Source organism: Cebus imitator, unplaced genomic scaffold (assembly GCF_001604975.1).
Source record: "Cebus imitator isolate Cc_AM_T3 unplaced genomic scaffold, Cebus_imitator-1.0 Scaffold1041, whole genome shotgun sequence".
NCBI lineage: Eukaryota > Metazoa > Chordata > Mammalia > Primates > Cebidae > Cebus > Cebus imitator.
In genome coordinates this window covers 18,171-34,935 of record NW_016108356.1, presented here as the reverse complement: position 1 = coordinate 34,935, position 16,765 = coordinate 18,171, and the positions used below count along the sequence as shown (strand labels likewise).

General features: G+C 39.0%; 1 protein-coding gene across 1 annotated transcript in view; it reads left to right on the top strand.

Moving 5' to 3' along the window:
* CYP2C18 (cytochrome P450 family 2 subfamily C member 18) overlaps positions 1–6,276 on the top strand; it is a gene marked incomplete at its 5' end in the record, with an annotated part of 44,639 nt that extends 38,363 nt beyond the window's left edge. The window contains 2 exons of the mRNA XM_017521289.2: positions 3,434–3,575; positions 5,692–6,276. Coding sequence (XP_017376778.2) covers positions 3,434–3,575; positions 5,692–5,873 — 324 coding nt within the window. The remainder of the gene's footprint in view (positions 1–3,433; positions 3,576–5,691) is intronic.
* Between the last annotated feature and the right edge of the window lie 10,489 nt (positions 6,277–16,765).

Genomic DNA, 16,765 nt, shown 5'->3' with positions numbered 1-16,765 from the left:
ATATTCAGTGATATGATATCTCCCCACTCCCACATTATTGAGAGTATTATAAAATCTATAGCAACTACATCATAACATCTTTCTAGAATGAATATATGTGTGTATAGATATATAGTATACATATATGGTAATATATATACATCTACATTTTAATCTATACATTTATCTGCATTTATCCATCATCTATATACGTATGTAATCTAATCTGTCACATTTAACACCTAACTACTTCAGTATATAATTTCCAAGAACAAGAACTTTCTCCTGCAAAATAATAACAACATTCACACTCAATGAATTATCAATACATTATTATCTAATATAATTTAAGTTTACCAGTTATACTAAAATATCTCTTTTAGCTTTTTTTTTTTTTTTTTGGTGGAATTTCTGTAGTCCTGTCAAGGAACAAGCTTTTAATTTGGTTATCTTGTTCTGTTAGTCCTCCTTTGTCATGAATGGTTTCTTTTAGTTTGTTTCACTTTAATATATTGATAGTTTTGAAGAGTCCAGTCCTCTTGTTATGTAAAATATTGCTCAATCTGGTTTTGTGTGAAAGTTTTCTTGACAATTAGATTCAAGTTATGTGTTTTTGGCAGGAAATTTACATAGGTAATGTCATATATGTGCCATTGCATCACATGTGCAGTCCACACTTTGTAAGCGTGTGTCTGCTAGGTCTCTCCATTGTTGGGGTTCTGTTTTTCATATGTAGTTAATAAGAAAAAGGCATAGTACTTTAAGACCTTGTGAATATTAGTTTCCCCAAAAATTTACCCAGTAGTTTTAAAGTTAATTAATGATCCTTGCCTGAATCTATGGTCCTAGATGAATGGCTACAGAAATGATTATTTTTCTACTTTTATCATTCCTTCTGTGTTTTTTTAGGTTGGATTCATCTATAATGAAGAGTTCCCCCATATATTTTAATTAAAAGAAACATATAGCATTTTTGTGATCAAACTCCTCAATAGATTTTAGTGTACTTGTTGATATCATCTCAGAAGTCATTTTCAATTAGATCAGACCTTCATTTAAAAAAACTCTATGAACAGATTCCAAATTGTTCTGACTCTTTAGAGCCAGCAGAGACTGCTATTTAAAAACCATCATCTGGAAGTCCTAGCCAGAGCAATCCAGCAAGAGAAAGAAAGAAACAGTATTCAAATAGGAAAAGAAGAAATCAAACTATCTTTCTTCACTGACGATATGCTTCTACACCTAGAAACCCCGAAAGACTCTGCCAAAAGGGCCCGTGGAAGTGATAAATGACTTCAGTAAAGTTTTAGTATACAAAATAAATGTACAAAAATCAATAGCATTTTTATATATCAGTAACATTCAAGCTGAGAGACAAATCAAGAACACAACCCTATTTACAACATCCACAAAAAATTAAATGACTAGGAATACATCTAACTAAGGAGGTGAGAGATCTCTGTAAGTAAAAGTACAAAACACTGCTGAAAGAAATCATAGATGACACAAATGGAAAAACATTTCATTCTCATGGATTGAAAGAATCAATATCGTTAAAATGGATATACTGCCCAAAGCAATTACAGATTCCATGCTATTCCTATCAGACTACCAGTGTTTCTTCTAAAATTCGTATGGAAACAAAAAGAGCCCAAATAGCCAAGGCAAACCTAAGCAAAAAGAACAAAGCTGGAGACTTCAAACTATGCTATTAGGTTACAGTAACCAAAATAGCATGGTATTGGTACAAAAACAGACACACAGACCAATGGAACAAAATAGAGAACCCAGAAATAAAGCTGCACACCTACAGCCCTCTGATCTTCGACAAAGCTGATAAAAAATGGGCAATGGGGAAAGACTCCCTATTCATAAATGGGATGGCAGGCTAGCCATATGCAGAATAAAACTGGACCCCTTCCTTTCACCATATGCAAGTATGAACTCAAGATGAATTAAAGTTTTAAGACATCGAACTAAAAGAATTGCAGAAGAAAACCTAGAAACACCATTCTGGACATTGGCCTTGGGAAAGAATTTATGAGTAAGTCCTCAAAAGCAATCACAATGAAAAAAAAAATCAGTATGTTAAGTAAAATTGATATGTTAATTTAGTTAAAAATGAAACAAAAGAGCTTCTGCATAACAAAAGAAACTATTAACAAAGTAAACAGACAACCTACAGAATGGGAGGAAATATCTGCAAGCTATGCATCCAACAAAGGTCTACTATCCTATGAGGTTATTAAACAATTGAACAAACAAAAAACAACGCTATTAAAAAGCAGGCAAAAGACATGAACAACACTTCTCAAAAGACATACAAGTGGCCAATAAACATATGAAAAAACTCTTCACATCACTAATCATCGGAGAAATGCAAATTAAAACCAAAAAAGACATACCATCTCACAACAGTCAGGATGGCTGTGATTAAAAAGTCAAAAAACAACGGATGCTGGCAAGGCTGTGGAGAAAAGGGAATACTTAATAGGCTCCTGGTGGGAATGCAAATTAGTTTACCTATTGTGGAAAGCAGTTTGGAGGTTTCTCAAAGAACTTAAACTACCATTCGATCTAGCAATCCTATTATATTTCCAAAAGAAAATAAATTATTTTACCAAAAAGACACATGCACTTGTATATTCATTATAGTGCAATTCACAATGGCAAGGGATTGGAATCAACCTAATGCCCATCAACAGTGTACTAGATAAAGAAAATGTGGCACAAATACACCAGGAAACACTATGCAGCCATAAAAAAGAATGAAATTTTGTCCTTTGCAGCAACATAGATGCAGCTGGAGGCCATTATCCCAAGTGAATTAATGCAGGAACAGAAAACCAAATATTGTATGTTTCACTTATAAGGGGGAGTTAAACATTGGTATTCATGGACATAAAGATGGCAACAACAGACACTGGGGACTACTAGTTGGGGGCTGAGGGGAGGAATGGTTGAAAAACTACCTGTTAGATACTGTGCTCTCTACTTGGGTGATGGAGTTATTTGTACCCCAAACCTCAGCATCACACAATATACGCATGTAACAGTTCTGCAGAAAAAAATCAACAAAGACAAAAACAAAAAACCCCAGTAATCCATGTGTGAGATGTGTGAAAACTGAAGCGATGAAATACAGCAGCAAGTGGGGATGTACACCAGGGTCCAAGCTTGATGATAAACATGACATTCAGAAGGCTGCCCCAGAATACTCAAATGCTCAGGACTTCAAATGCAGTTAATTGGAAGGCACTTTAGCAAAGTCATTTCCACTCGCCTTATATTCATCCTGCTTCTTACTAGGTCTGTCTGGCTGGGAATGTAACTTTTTCTTTCGACTTCAATTTTCTTATCTATTGATCAAAGAGCTTGAACTAGGTGATTTCCATCACTTCTTCCCACTCTTTAACTTCTTTATAACTTAGTTTATCTGTTTTGTTATTTCCAGGGCACTACCATAATAACATCACTGACTTCTGTGCTGCATAATGACAAAGAATTCCCTAACCCAGAGATGTTTGACCCTGGCCACTTTCTGGATAAGAGTGGCAACTTTAAGAAAAGTGACTACTTCATGCCTTTTTCAACAGGTAATATTCACTTCCATCTGTCCTTCAGGGGACATGATACCTTTTTGGGATCTGTTGACTCTTACATGGTACCTCCTTTGGGGTTTGGCTGAATTACTTTGCAGATCATTAGCACCATTCCCTATGCCCATGCAATTTCCCTGCTGATGAACATCCCCATTATTGGGTCAGATTTGTGGGGCTTTGGGGAGCTGATCCAGTTTTTCAAACTGAGAAGGCTAGAGTGTAGGTTAATTTAATTCTGTCCCTAGATACATCATGGAGCTGCCCAGGAGTTCCTCTTAATGAGTGACACTCATTAAGACTTTTCTCATCTGCCATGAGAAAGGTATCTAATTCCATGACTTTGAATATCTCCCCTGCTGTGTCCCTCACTCACTAGACTGAGCTCTGGAGATACAAGTACCTGAGAGCAGAGAATGGGCTCTTAAGAAGCTCATTCCTGACTTAGAGAAGTAGACAAGTAAACAGATCATTGTAGTCTAGTAGGAGGAGGGCTGAGAGAGGGGAAATCACAGGATGTTGGAGAGCTCAGCAGGAAAAGCTGCCTGCTTCCTGCTCATTCATAGGCCATAACACTCCCAAGAGGAAGGAAACTTAAGCTGCCTCATTGGAGCCAGACGCAGGACAAGAAGAGAAGGCAGGGCACTTTTACAGAGGTAATGGACCACAGTAGCAGGACATTTTCTGTAGATCTGGGGGGTCAGAACCTGCCAACAAATTTCAGGGTTAGGAAAACCCTGGGAATGTGGAAGGCTAGTTTGCAATGATTTCAGAGCACCTGATCTCCTTCCACTCATGATCATATATCTTGGATATTCAGTCTCTACAGCTAAAGTGTATGGTGAGTCTGTGGACATAGAGTTCCTTTCATTTTTTTCTAAGGCTTTTGATCCCTGCTTTGGATCTGGCACTGTATACACTAACATGTCAAGAACTGAGACCTTCTTTTAAGGATCTCATGTTTTAGCAGGATAGAAAAATAAATACCCAGAGAATAAAATTCCAGGTGATCCATGCTCCAGGGGAAGCAGGAATATGATGAGGAAACCTAGTGAGGGTGAGTTTCTATTGACTAGGGATCACAGAAATTATAAAGAGGAAATTACATGGGACATAAATTCTGAAGGAAGACTAAGAGTAGTGCTTTCTAGACAGATGGGACAGCAAGAGATAAAGCTTGAAACTTCATGGTGTGTTGGAGATTGATGAAAAATGGATATGCCTAGAGCTGAGAGTGGAGATGAAAAATGGAAGGAGCGATATAGAATATTAGACTGGAAACAAAATGTGAAGAGTCACGTCAAGCCATTTGGCCTTTATCCCATAGGACAGATGAGTGTCGTTTAAATTTTTTTTTTTTTAGTTGGAGTTTCACTCTTGTTTCCCAGACAGGAGTGCAATGGTGTGAACTCAGCTTATCACAACCTGCACCTCCCAGGTTCAAGTGATTCTTCTGCCTCAGTCTCCTGAGCAGCTGGGATTACAGGCCTGCACCACCACGCCTGACTAATTTTTTGTATTTTTAGTAGAGATGGAGTTTCCCAATATTTGTCAGGCTGGTTTCAAACTCCTGTCCTCAGGTGATCCACCCACCTTGGCATCCAAAGTGCTGGGATTATAGCTATGAGCCAGTGCACCTGGCCTGTTTAAAGTTTAAAAGTGAGTGTGACATGTTTAGACATATGCTTTTGAAAGTACACTAGGAAAAAAAATATTTGGCTAAATATTATGCCAGAGGTACAAAGAGGAACACAGTATATGAGCCTTCTCCTTTTAGCCCTTCCTTGTGAGTGCATTTCTAGAAAAAGACTGATGGAAACTTATGGTGTCAAAAGAGCAGTTATAACATGGGAATACTTAGTGAAGTGCGTAGCATAGAGCTGATACTCCACAAATATTTGTTGAGTGAAAGGTGCCTAGTAAAATAAGATACTAAGTAGATAGCAAGTATGTCCATTTTTCTGTCTTTTTGTGTATCCAACTATCCTTCCAGCCATTCTGTCTTCGATCCATCCATCTATTTAATAATTTATCAAATAGTTACTGCATACTTTTTGTGACTGTTCATGACATAATGTTCAAGGAAAAAATCTTCTATGTCTGTTATTTTCAGGAAAACGGATGTGTGTGGGAGAGGGCCTGGCTCGCATGGAGCTGTTTTTGTTCCTGACCACCATTTTGCAGAACTTTAACCTGAAGTCTCAGGTTGACCCAAAGGACATTGACATCACCCCCATTGCCAATGCATTTGGTCGTGTGCCACCCTTGTACCAGCTCTGCTTCATTCCGGTCTGAGGAAGGACAGACAATCTGGCTGCTGCTGTCATCTATAATTCTCCCTTATTAGGACCATTGTCCTTTTCCTTCCCACTATTAGGGATATCTTCTCTGACTAGTCAACCCACATCTTCCCAGTGCCTCAAGATCCAGTGAACATCCAATCTCCATTAAAGAGTTTCATGGGTCACTGCATAAATATGTCTGCTATTCTCCATACTCTGTAACACTTGTATTGACCATCACATATGCTAATACCAATCTACTGCTGAGTTGTTAATGTGTTATCACTATAAAACAGAAAAATGATTAATAAATGACAATTCAGAGCCATTTCTTCTCTGCATGTTCTAGATAAAATGGATTATTATTTGCTGGGTCAGTTCTTAGATTTATTTTTTTTTAATTAAAAAAATTTTTTTTTATTGTACTTTAGGTTCTGGGGTACATGTGCAGATCATGCAGGATTGTTGCATAGGTACATACATGGCAAGGTAGATTGTTGTCTTTATCTCCCTGTCACCTATATCTTCCCCATGTTATCCCTTCCCAACCTCCCCATCCCCTGCTCTCCCTCCCCTAGTGCCCCCCAACAGACCCCAGTGTGTGATGCTCCCCTCCCTATGTCCATGTGTTCTCATTGTTCAACACCCGATGAGTGAGAACATGTAGTGTTTTTCTGTTCTTGTTTGTTTGCTGAGAATGATGGTTTCCAGATTCATCCATGTTCCTACAAAGGACATGAACTCATCGTTTTTTTATGGCTGCATAGTATTACATGGTGTATATGTGCCACATTTTCCCTGTCCAGTCTATCATTGATGGACATTTGGGTTAGTTCCAGGTCTTTGCTATCATAAACAGTGCCACAATGAACACACGTGTGCATGTTTCTTTATAATAGAATGATTTGTAATCCTTTGGGTATATACCAAGTAATGGGATTGCTGGGTCAAATGGAATTTCTATTTCTAGATCCTTGGGGACTCGTCACACTGTCTTCCACAATGGTTGAACTAATTTACACTACCACCAACAGTGTAAAAGTTTTCCTTTTTCTCCACATCCTCTCCAGCATCTGTTGTCTAGATTTTTTTAATGATTGCCATTCAAACTGGAGTGAGACGGTATCTCAATGTGGCTTTGATTTGCATTTCTCTAATGACCAGTGATGATGTGCATTTTTTTATATGTTTCTTGGCCTCATAAATGTCTTCTTTTGAAAACTGTCTGTTCACATCCTTGGCCCACTTTTGAATGAGTTTGGTTTTTTCTTGTAAATCTTTTATAGTTCTTTGTAAATTCTGGATATCAGCTCTTTGTCAGATGGATAGATTGCAAATTTGTTTTCCTATTCTGTTGGTAGCCAGGTTACCCTAATGATTGTTTCTTTTGCTGTGCAGAAACTCTGGAGTTTGATTAGATCCCATTTGTCTATTTTGGCTTTTGTTGCCAATATTTTTGGTGTTTTAGTCATGAAGTCCCTGCCTATGCCTATGTCTTGAATGGTTTTGCATAGGTTTTCTTCTAGGGTTTTTATGGTGTTAGATCTTATGTTTAAGTCTTTAAGCCATCTGGAGTTAATTTTAGTGTAAGGTGTCAGGAAGGGGTCCAGTTTCTGCTTTCTGCACATGGCTAGCCAGCTTTCCAAACACCATTTATTTAACAGGGAATCCTTTCCCCATTGCTTGTTTTTGTCAGGTTTGTCAAAGATCGGATGGTTGTAGATATGTGGTGTTGTCTCCGAGGCCTCTATTCTGTTCCATTTGTCTATATTTCTGTTTTGATACTAGTACCATGCTGTTTTGATTACTGTAGCCTTGTAGTATAGTTTGAAGTCCAGTAGTGTGATGCCTCCAGCTTTGTTCTTTTTGCTTAAGATTGTCTTGGCTATGCAGGCTCTCTTTTGGTTCCATATGGAGTTTAAGATGGTTTTTTCTCCAGTTCTGTGAAGATCATATGCATCTTGATGGGGATAGTGTTGAATCTATAAATTACTTTGGACAGTATGGCCATTTTCATATTAATTCTTCCTAACCATGAGGATGGAATGTTTTTCCATCTGTTTGTGTCCTCTCTTATTTTCTAGAGCAGTGGGTTGCAGTTCTCCTTGAAGAGGTCCTTTGTTTCCTTTGTTAGTTGTATTCCTAGGTATTTTATTTTCTTTGTAGCAATTGTGAATGGGAGTTAGCTCTTGATTTGGCTGTTTGTCTGTTATTGGTGTATAGGAATGCTTGCGATTTTTGCATATTGATTTTGTATCCTGAGACTTTGCTGAAGTTGCTTATCAGTTTCAGGAGATTCTGGGCTGAGATTATAGGGTTTTCCAAATATATAATCCTGTCATGTGCAAATAGAGACCATTTGACTTCCTCCTTTCCTAACTGAATATCCTTTATTTCTTTTTTTTTGCCCAATTGCTCTGGCTAGAACTTCCAATACTATATTGAATAGGAGTGGTGAGAGAGGGCATCCTTGTTTAGTGCCAGATTTCAAAGGGAATACTTCCATTTTTTGCCCATTCAGTATGATATTGGCTGTGGGTTTGTCATAAATAGCTTTTATTATTTTGAGATATATTCCATTGATACCTAGTTTATTAAGAGTTTTTAGCATAAAGGACTGTTGAATTTTGTCAAAGGCCTTCTCTGCATGTATTGAGATAATCATGTGGTTTTGTCTTTGTTTTTCTTTATGTGGTGGTTTACATTTATAGATTTGTGTATGTTGAACCAACCTTGCATCCCTGTGATGAAGCCTACTTGATCTTGATGGATAAGCTTTTTGATATGCTGTTGCAATCAGTTTGCCAGTATTTTATTGAAGGTTTTTGCATCTGTGTTCATCACCGATATCGGCCTGAAGTTTTCCTTTCTTATTGAGTTTCTGCTGGGTTTTGGTATCAGGATGATATCACCCTCATAAAATGACTTGGGAAGGATTACCTCCTTTGGGATTGTTTGGAATAGTTTCTGAAGGAGTGGTACCTGCTCATCTTTGTACGTCTGGTAGAATTTGGCTATGAACATATCTGGACCTGGGCTTTTTTTCGTTGGTATGCTATTAATTGCTGCCTCAATTCAGCTCTTGTTATTGGTTTATTCAGGGTTTCAACTTCTTCCTGGTTTAATCTTGGGAGGATGCAGGTGTCCAGGAATTTAACCATTTCTTCCAGATTTACTGGTTTATGTGCATAGAGTTGTTTGTAGTAATCTCTGATGGTAGTATTTCTGTAGAATTGGTGGTATCTCCTTTATCATTTTTTATTGCATCTATTTGATTCCTCTCTCTTTTTTATTAATCTGGCTAGCAGTCTGTGTATTTTATTGATCTTTTCAAAAAACCAGCTCCTGGATTTATTGATTTTTTGAAGGTTTTTTGTTTGTTTGTTTGTTTGTGTGTGTGTGTGTGTCTCTATCTCATTCAGTTCTGCTCTGATCTTAGTTATTTCTTGTCTTCTGCTAGCTTTTGAGTTTTTTTGATCTTGCTTCTCTAGCTCTTTCAATTTTGATGATAGGGTGTCGATTACAGATCTTTCCACACTTCTCTTGTGGGCATTTATTGCTATAAATATAAAATGCTAAATTTATAGCATTTATTGCTATAAATATACATCGTGTCTTTATTCTCTTTGGTTTTGAAGAATGTATTTATTTCTGCCTTCATTTCATTGTTTATCCAGTTGACATTCAGGAGCCAGTTGTTCAGTTTCCATGAAGTTGTGCTGTTCTGAGTTAGTTTCTTAATCTGAGTTCTAATTTGATTGCCCTGTGGTCTGAGAGACTGTTTGTTATGATTTCCGTTCTTTTGCATTTGCTGAGGAGTGATTTACTTCCAATTATGTGGTTAATTTTAGAGTAGGTGCAATGTGGTGCTGAGAATGTATATTCTATGGATTTGGGGTGGAGAATTCTGTAGATGTCTATTAGGTCTGCTTGGTCCAGATCTGAGTTTAAGCATTGGATATCCTTGTTAATTTTCTGTCTCATTGATCTGTCTAATATGGACAGTGGAGTGTTAAAGTCTCCCACTATTATTGTGTGGGAGTCTAAGTCTCTTTATAGGTCATTAATAACTTATTTTATGTATTTGGGTGCTCCTGTATTGGGTGGGTATTTGTTTAGGATCTTTAGGTCTTCTTACTGCATTGATCCTTTTATCATTATGTAATGCCCTTCTTTGTCTCTTTTGATCTTTGTTGGTTTAAAGCCCATTTTATCAGAGACTAGGATTGCAACTCCTGCTTTTTCTTGCTCTCCATTTGCTTGGCAAATCTTCCTCCATCCCTTTATTTTTAGTCTATGTGTCCTTCGCTGTGAGATGCGTTTCCTGAATATAGCACATCACATCAATGGGTCTTGATTTTTATCCAATTTGCCAGTCTGTGTCTTTTGATTGGGGCATTTAGTCCACTTATATTTAAGGTTAATATTGTTATGTGTGAATTTGATCCTGCCATTTTGATGCTGGCTGCTTGTTTTGCCTGTTAATGCAGTTTCTTCATTGTGTTGATTGTCTTTACAATTTGGTACATTTTTGGAGTGGCTGGTACTGGTTGCTCCTTTCTGTGTTTAGTGGTTCTTTCAGGAGCTCTTGAAAGGCAGGCCTGGTGGTGACAAAATCTCTCAGTAATTGCTTGTCCATAAAGGATTTTATTTCTCCTTTGTTTATGAAGCTTAGTTTGGCTGGAAATGAAATTCTAGGTTGAAAATTATTTTCTTTAAGGATGTTGAATATTGGCTCCCACTCTCTTTTGGCTTGTAGGGTTTTGCCAAGAGATCTGCTGTGAGTCTGATGGGCTCCCCTTTGTGGGTAACCCAACCTTTCTATCTGGCTTCCCTTAGCATTTTTTCATTTCAACCCTGGTGAATCTGATGATTATGTGTCTTGGGGTTGCTCTTGAGGAATGTCTTTTTGGTTTTCTCTGTATTTCCTGGACTTGAATGTTGGCCTGCCTTGCTAGGTTGGGGAAGTTCTCCTGGATAATATCCTGAAGAATGTTTTCCAGCTTGGAAACACTCCCCATCACAATCAGGTACACCTATCAAATGTAGATTAGGTCTTTTCACATAATCCCATACTTCCTGCAGGCTTTGTTCATTTCTTTTCACTCTTTTTTTGTCTAATCTTGCCTTCTCATTTCATTTCATTGAGTTGGTCTTCAATCTCTGATATCCTTTCTTCTGCTTGGTCGATTCATGTACTGAAAGTTGTGTATGCTTTGTGAAGTTCTTGTGTTGTGTTTTTCATCTCCATCAAGTCATTTGTGTTCTTCTCTAAGCTGGTTATTCTAGTTAGCATCTCATCTAATTTTTTTTCAAGATCCTTAGTTTCTTTGTATTGGGTTAGAATATGTTCTTTTAGCTCAGAGAAGTTTGTTATTACATACCTTCTGAAGCCTGCTTCTGTCAATTCATCAGACTCATTCTCCATCCAGCTTTGTTCCCTTGCTGGTGAGGAATTGTGATCACTTGGAGGAGGAGAGGTGTTCTGGTTTTCGGTGTTTTCATCCTTTTTGTGCTGGTTTCTTTCCATATTCATGGATATATCTACCTGTGGTCTTTGTAGTTGGTGACTTTCAGATGGGGTCTCTGCGGACATCCTTTGTCTTGATGTTGAAGCTATTTCTTTCTGTATTTTAGTTTTCCTTCTAACAGTCAGGCCCCTCTGCTGTAGAACTGCTGGAGGTCCACTCCAGACCCTGCTTGCGTGGGAACCACCTGTGGGGGCTGCAGAAAAATAAGGGTTTCTGCCAGTTTCTTCTTCTGTTCTTTGTCCCAGGAGGGTACCCACCAGATGACAGCCACAGCTTTCATTTATGAGATGCCTCTTTGGACATATGGGGGTCAGGGAGCTACTCGAGGAGACGGTCTGCTCCTTATCTGAGCTCAAGTGCTGTGCTGGTAGTTCCATTGTTATGTTCAGAGCTACCGGGCAGGTGCATTTAAGTCTGCTGCAGTGGAACTCATAACCGCCTCTTTTCCCAGGTACTGTGTCCTGGGAAGTTGGGGCTTTACTTAAAAGTCCCTTGATGTGCTGCTGCCTTTTTTCAGAGATGCCCTGCCCAGCAAGGAGGGAGTGTCGTTACAGTCTGCCAGCAGAGGCACTACTGAGTTGCTGCAGGCTCTGCCCAGCTGCTGTTTAAACTTCCTTGCAGTTTTGTTTACAGTGGTACAGTTAGAACTGCCTTGGTTATGGTGGTCTGCCTCAGTAACGGCAGAGTGCCTCAGTAATGGTGGACTCTCTCAGTAATGGCAGACTGTCTTGGCAATGGCAGACTTCCTCAGTAATGGCAGGCTGCCTTGGAAAGGGCACTGCCAAGTGCCCTTTCCCCCACAGAGCTGGACTGTCATGGGTCAAGCTCAAATTGCTGTGCTTGCTGCAAAACTCTAAAGCCAGAGTGTTTCCGATTGCTGGTCTTTGTGGGGGTGGGACCTGCCAAGCCAAATCATCTGACTCCCTGCTTTCAGTCCCCTCTTTTTCAGCTGAATGGGCGGTTTTATATTCCGTGTTCCAGGCGCCAGTTGAAACGGCCACCCAGCTTTGTGTGAGTTTTTGTGTAGATACCTGCATGCTGGCTGAAAGAGCCATGCTGGAAACTCACGGTGCTTTTCAGCCTGGGAATCTTCTGATCTGTGGGCAGTAAAATCTGCAGGAGAAGTGCAGTATCTGAACCGAAGTGCTGGAGTGGCTGGAAAAGCCCCCGATGGCCTCCATTGTGTAGGGATAGGGGTCCTCCAGGGATTGCACTTCCTGGGTAAGGCAGCACCCCACCCTGCCTTAGCTTGCCCTCTTTTGGGCTACACCCACTGTGCAACCAGTCCCATTGAGATGCACCTGGTGCCTTGTTTGAAAATGCGAGATCAATCACCCTCTGCATAGCTCTCGCTGGGAACTGCAATTCAGAGCTGTTCCTATTTGGCCATCTTGCTTTGTCTCCCAACTATCAGATTTGATGTTTTATATATGTGCAGTTTATTGCATGTCAGCTGTAAAGCTCTTGTTACCAGATTCAGAAGAAGATGTTGAAAATCCTGCAGTGTCTCATGATGAACATATATACCAAGAAATAAAGGGCCAAAAAACACTGGCAACTCCTGCAGTTCACCATAATCAATTGAGCAATGTGGTTTTATTATTCTTTCTTAGAGCCTAATAACAGCAAGAGGTACCATTTATTGAGCATTTATAAATGCCAGGTCTTAGGTCAGGTGTTCTAGAAGCACAGCACGAGATAGGAATTTGAAGGAGGGAAAACGGTTCTGCAGGCTTTCAGGAAGCATGATGCTGGAATCTGCTTGGCTTCTAGTAAAGCCTCAGGGAGATTTCAATCATGGCAGAAGGCCGATTTCTTTCTTTTGAATAAAACGCAAGTAAGAAATTAAAGAAAATAGAATGTGAAGAGGCTGTACTGGACCTCAAAATGTTAAGCACAAAAATGGAGTAAGGTAAGAGTGTAGGAAAGCTGTTTGGGCTGAGTGTCACCTAGAATTACTGGAGGTTTGGATTTGGAACAGAAAAACTATGTCCAGGAGCACCTGTAACCTGTAGGGAAATAATGGAACAATCAGCCATAAGAGGAATGAACATTAAGTGTTTCAATTCATGCTCTGCTTTTGTGTTACTGTAAACACAAGATAAAGATTTGAATAATGTTTTTCCTTTGTTTTCAACTTAGATCATGTCTAAATATATGCTTTCATATTGCTAATCATGTGTTAATGATTATTTTTCTCTTCCAAACAAGAGCAAAATCTCCAGAAAGCCTCACCAGGTTTTTTTTTCTACTTTGCACTGCATACTTTAAAAAAAATTTTTTTTAATTTTTAAGTATTTTTTTTTACATCAAAGATGATAAAATATATTTGTTTCATCATAAAAATTATGGGTTTGCAAAAATTTTTATATGTTTAGCCTACATTCCTATGATTAACTTTGACCCCTCAAATCTATTGTCCTCACATTTCAAAACCAATCATGCCTTCCCAACAGTCCCACACGTCTTATTTCAACATCAACTCAAAAGTCCACAGTCCATAGTCTCATCTGTGAAAAGGCAAGTCCCCCACCTATGAAGCTGTAAAATCAAAAGCAAGCTAGTTACTTTCTAGATAAAATGGGGATACAGGCATTGGGAAAATACAAGTGTTCCAAATATGAGAAATAAAAAGGTTACAGGTCCCATTCAAGACAGAAATCCAATAGGGCACAAATTATAAAGTTCCAAATAAACCTCCTTTTACTCTAGGTCTCATATTCCTAACCCATAACCCCTAACTTTCAGACTAACCACGAACCCTAAGCCTAACCCTGCCCCAAACCCCAACTCTAACACTGACCCTATCCCTGACCCTCTAACCCTAAACCCTAACCTTAAACATAGCCTTAGCTCTAACCCTAACGCTAAGCCTTGCCATAGGCCTAACTCTAATCCTAACTCTAGCCTTAATCCTAACAACCCGAACCCTCGCACTAACCTTAGCCCTAAACCCTAAGACCAACCCTAACACCAAACCCCAAACCAACCAACCCTACCCCCAACACTAATCCTAACTTTAACCCCCAATCCTATTTCTAACCCTAAAACCCGAATCCATACCCCCAACCAGTGCCTTAAACCCTAACCCTAATTCCTACTCTAAACTATAAACCTTAACACTAACCCTTAATCCTAATCTCTAACCTTAATCTTACTCCAATTACCCTTAACTCTAAATCTAACCTAAGCTTAACCCTCAGTCATGAACCCTAATGTTACTTTTACCCACTCTAATCCTTACCTTAAGCTAAACCTACTCTAATCTGTATATAACACCAATCCAAAATCTCACTAAAACTTTCACCCTAACCCTTTACTGTAATTCTAACCTGTCAACCGAACCCAATTAGTCAGCCTAATCTCTCCCTCTAATCTCTACTATAGAGGTCTCAACAACCAATCTGAACCTCCTATCTTGGTGCCCTTCTAGCATAATCTTTAACTGGTAAATTTTTTCCTGTAAAGTCCTATGTCCTGATTGTGTAATACCCTTACACACTAACTCTGTAAATACTGCAATCTATAATGAATATGAAGAAAAGGGATTTGTGCCTTATTTGTGTAAAAAAATACCAAAGCAGTATTTAATGCTTCAAGGAAAACATGTTATGCCAGAAATACAGTTGACAATGTCAGAATCAAAATAAACTGCCTGGCCAGGCATGGTGGCTCACGCCTGTAATCCCAGCACTTTGGGATGCCAAGGCAGGCACATCACCTGAGGTGGGGAGTTTGAGACCAGCCTGACAAACATGGAGAAACCCTGTCTCTACTAAAAATTCAAAACTTACCCAGGTGTGGTGATGCATGCCTGTAATCCCAGCTACTCAGGAGGTCAAAGCAAGACAATCACTTGAACCTGGGAGGTGGAGGTTGTGGTGGGCTGAGATCACACCTTCCTCTGCCCTATTATATAGGTAAAAATGCAGATTCACTGAACCTGAGTAAATTGAGTATTCAGTGGAAGGCTGATCAAGAGTTCAAAATAATGCAACCTTTTTTTCAATCTACTTCTGACCTAGAAGCACCCCCACTTCCTACTTCTAGTTGTTCCACCTTACTGGACCAAATGACAGTACATCTTACACATATTGATTGGTGTCTCCTGTTTCTCAAATGTACAAAAGCAAGCTCTACCCTGACTACCTCGGGCCCACATTGTCAGGACATCCTGAGGCTGTCATGGACATGTCCTTAACCTTGGCAAAATAAGCTTTCTACACTGACTGAGACCTGATCAGATATTTTGGGATCAGAATCAACAATCACCATGGTGTGACAGTTGACTACAGCATTCAGTACACACACATGCTATGCAGGTTTGTAGCCTGGGGGCAATAGGCTATACCACATAACTTACGTATGGAGTGGGCTACACCATCTAGGTTTTATAAGGACACTCTATGGTGTTCACATAAAGATGAAATCACTAAGGACAAATTTCTCAGACAGTATCCACATCATTAGGAAATGCTTGAGTGTATTTTAAATGGTTAAAGCCTAAGTGGAAAAAAAAAAGAAACTTAACTCCTGTTATGGTTTAATAACGAAGCTTAATAGAGTTAACATATTTCATCTAATCTAAGATGCTAATGTTAACAGACATTATTTCATGTACCACCACAAATAGGTTGCCAATTAAACCGACTTTCTGAATAATAACAAAAATGTGAATTGACTTCTATTAATGTCAGGAAAGTAAAATAAAGATGAATTATGATTTTGAGATGTTAAAGCAAAAAAGGAGGAGGCTGTTAGCCTAAGGTCTTGCCTAAGCAAACGGAAACCAAACTTGGAGGCATTTAAACACTTAAATTAACAAACCAACCACAGTCAATGACAAAAAGCCCAGGAAACTGTTGGCTGTATGTCTAGGGATGCTGAGGGAACCATCCCCACAATAGGCAGTCATCAGCTGGAGTCAATGAGAAACCTCACTTTGCTGCCACCACTAAGAGCTGGAAGCCCCAAACCCTGTTTTCTGTTCTGGTGCTTCAGGCATGATTCAAGAATCATTCCTTTGCTCAAATAAACTGTTTAAATTTATTTTGCCTAAAATTCTTCTAATCCCTAAACTCTAACCCTTAACTGGTATCCCCTAACTCTAACCCTAACCCCTAGCCCTAGCCCTCACCCTAAACCCTAAACCCTAACCATACATTACATTCTACGTTTGCATTGATATGTCAGTGTCGATTATTAAGAGTGCTATATTGGCAGGGCTGCATAGGTGGTGCAGATAGTATTTTAACATTTTTGTACTGACGCTTTGCATTAGTATTACAGGTGTTTTCTACATAAACAACACACTGCGGGTGCTGTATTCTTATTTTGGATGTCATAGCTGCCTTAGAAACGCTCTATTTGTGTT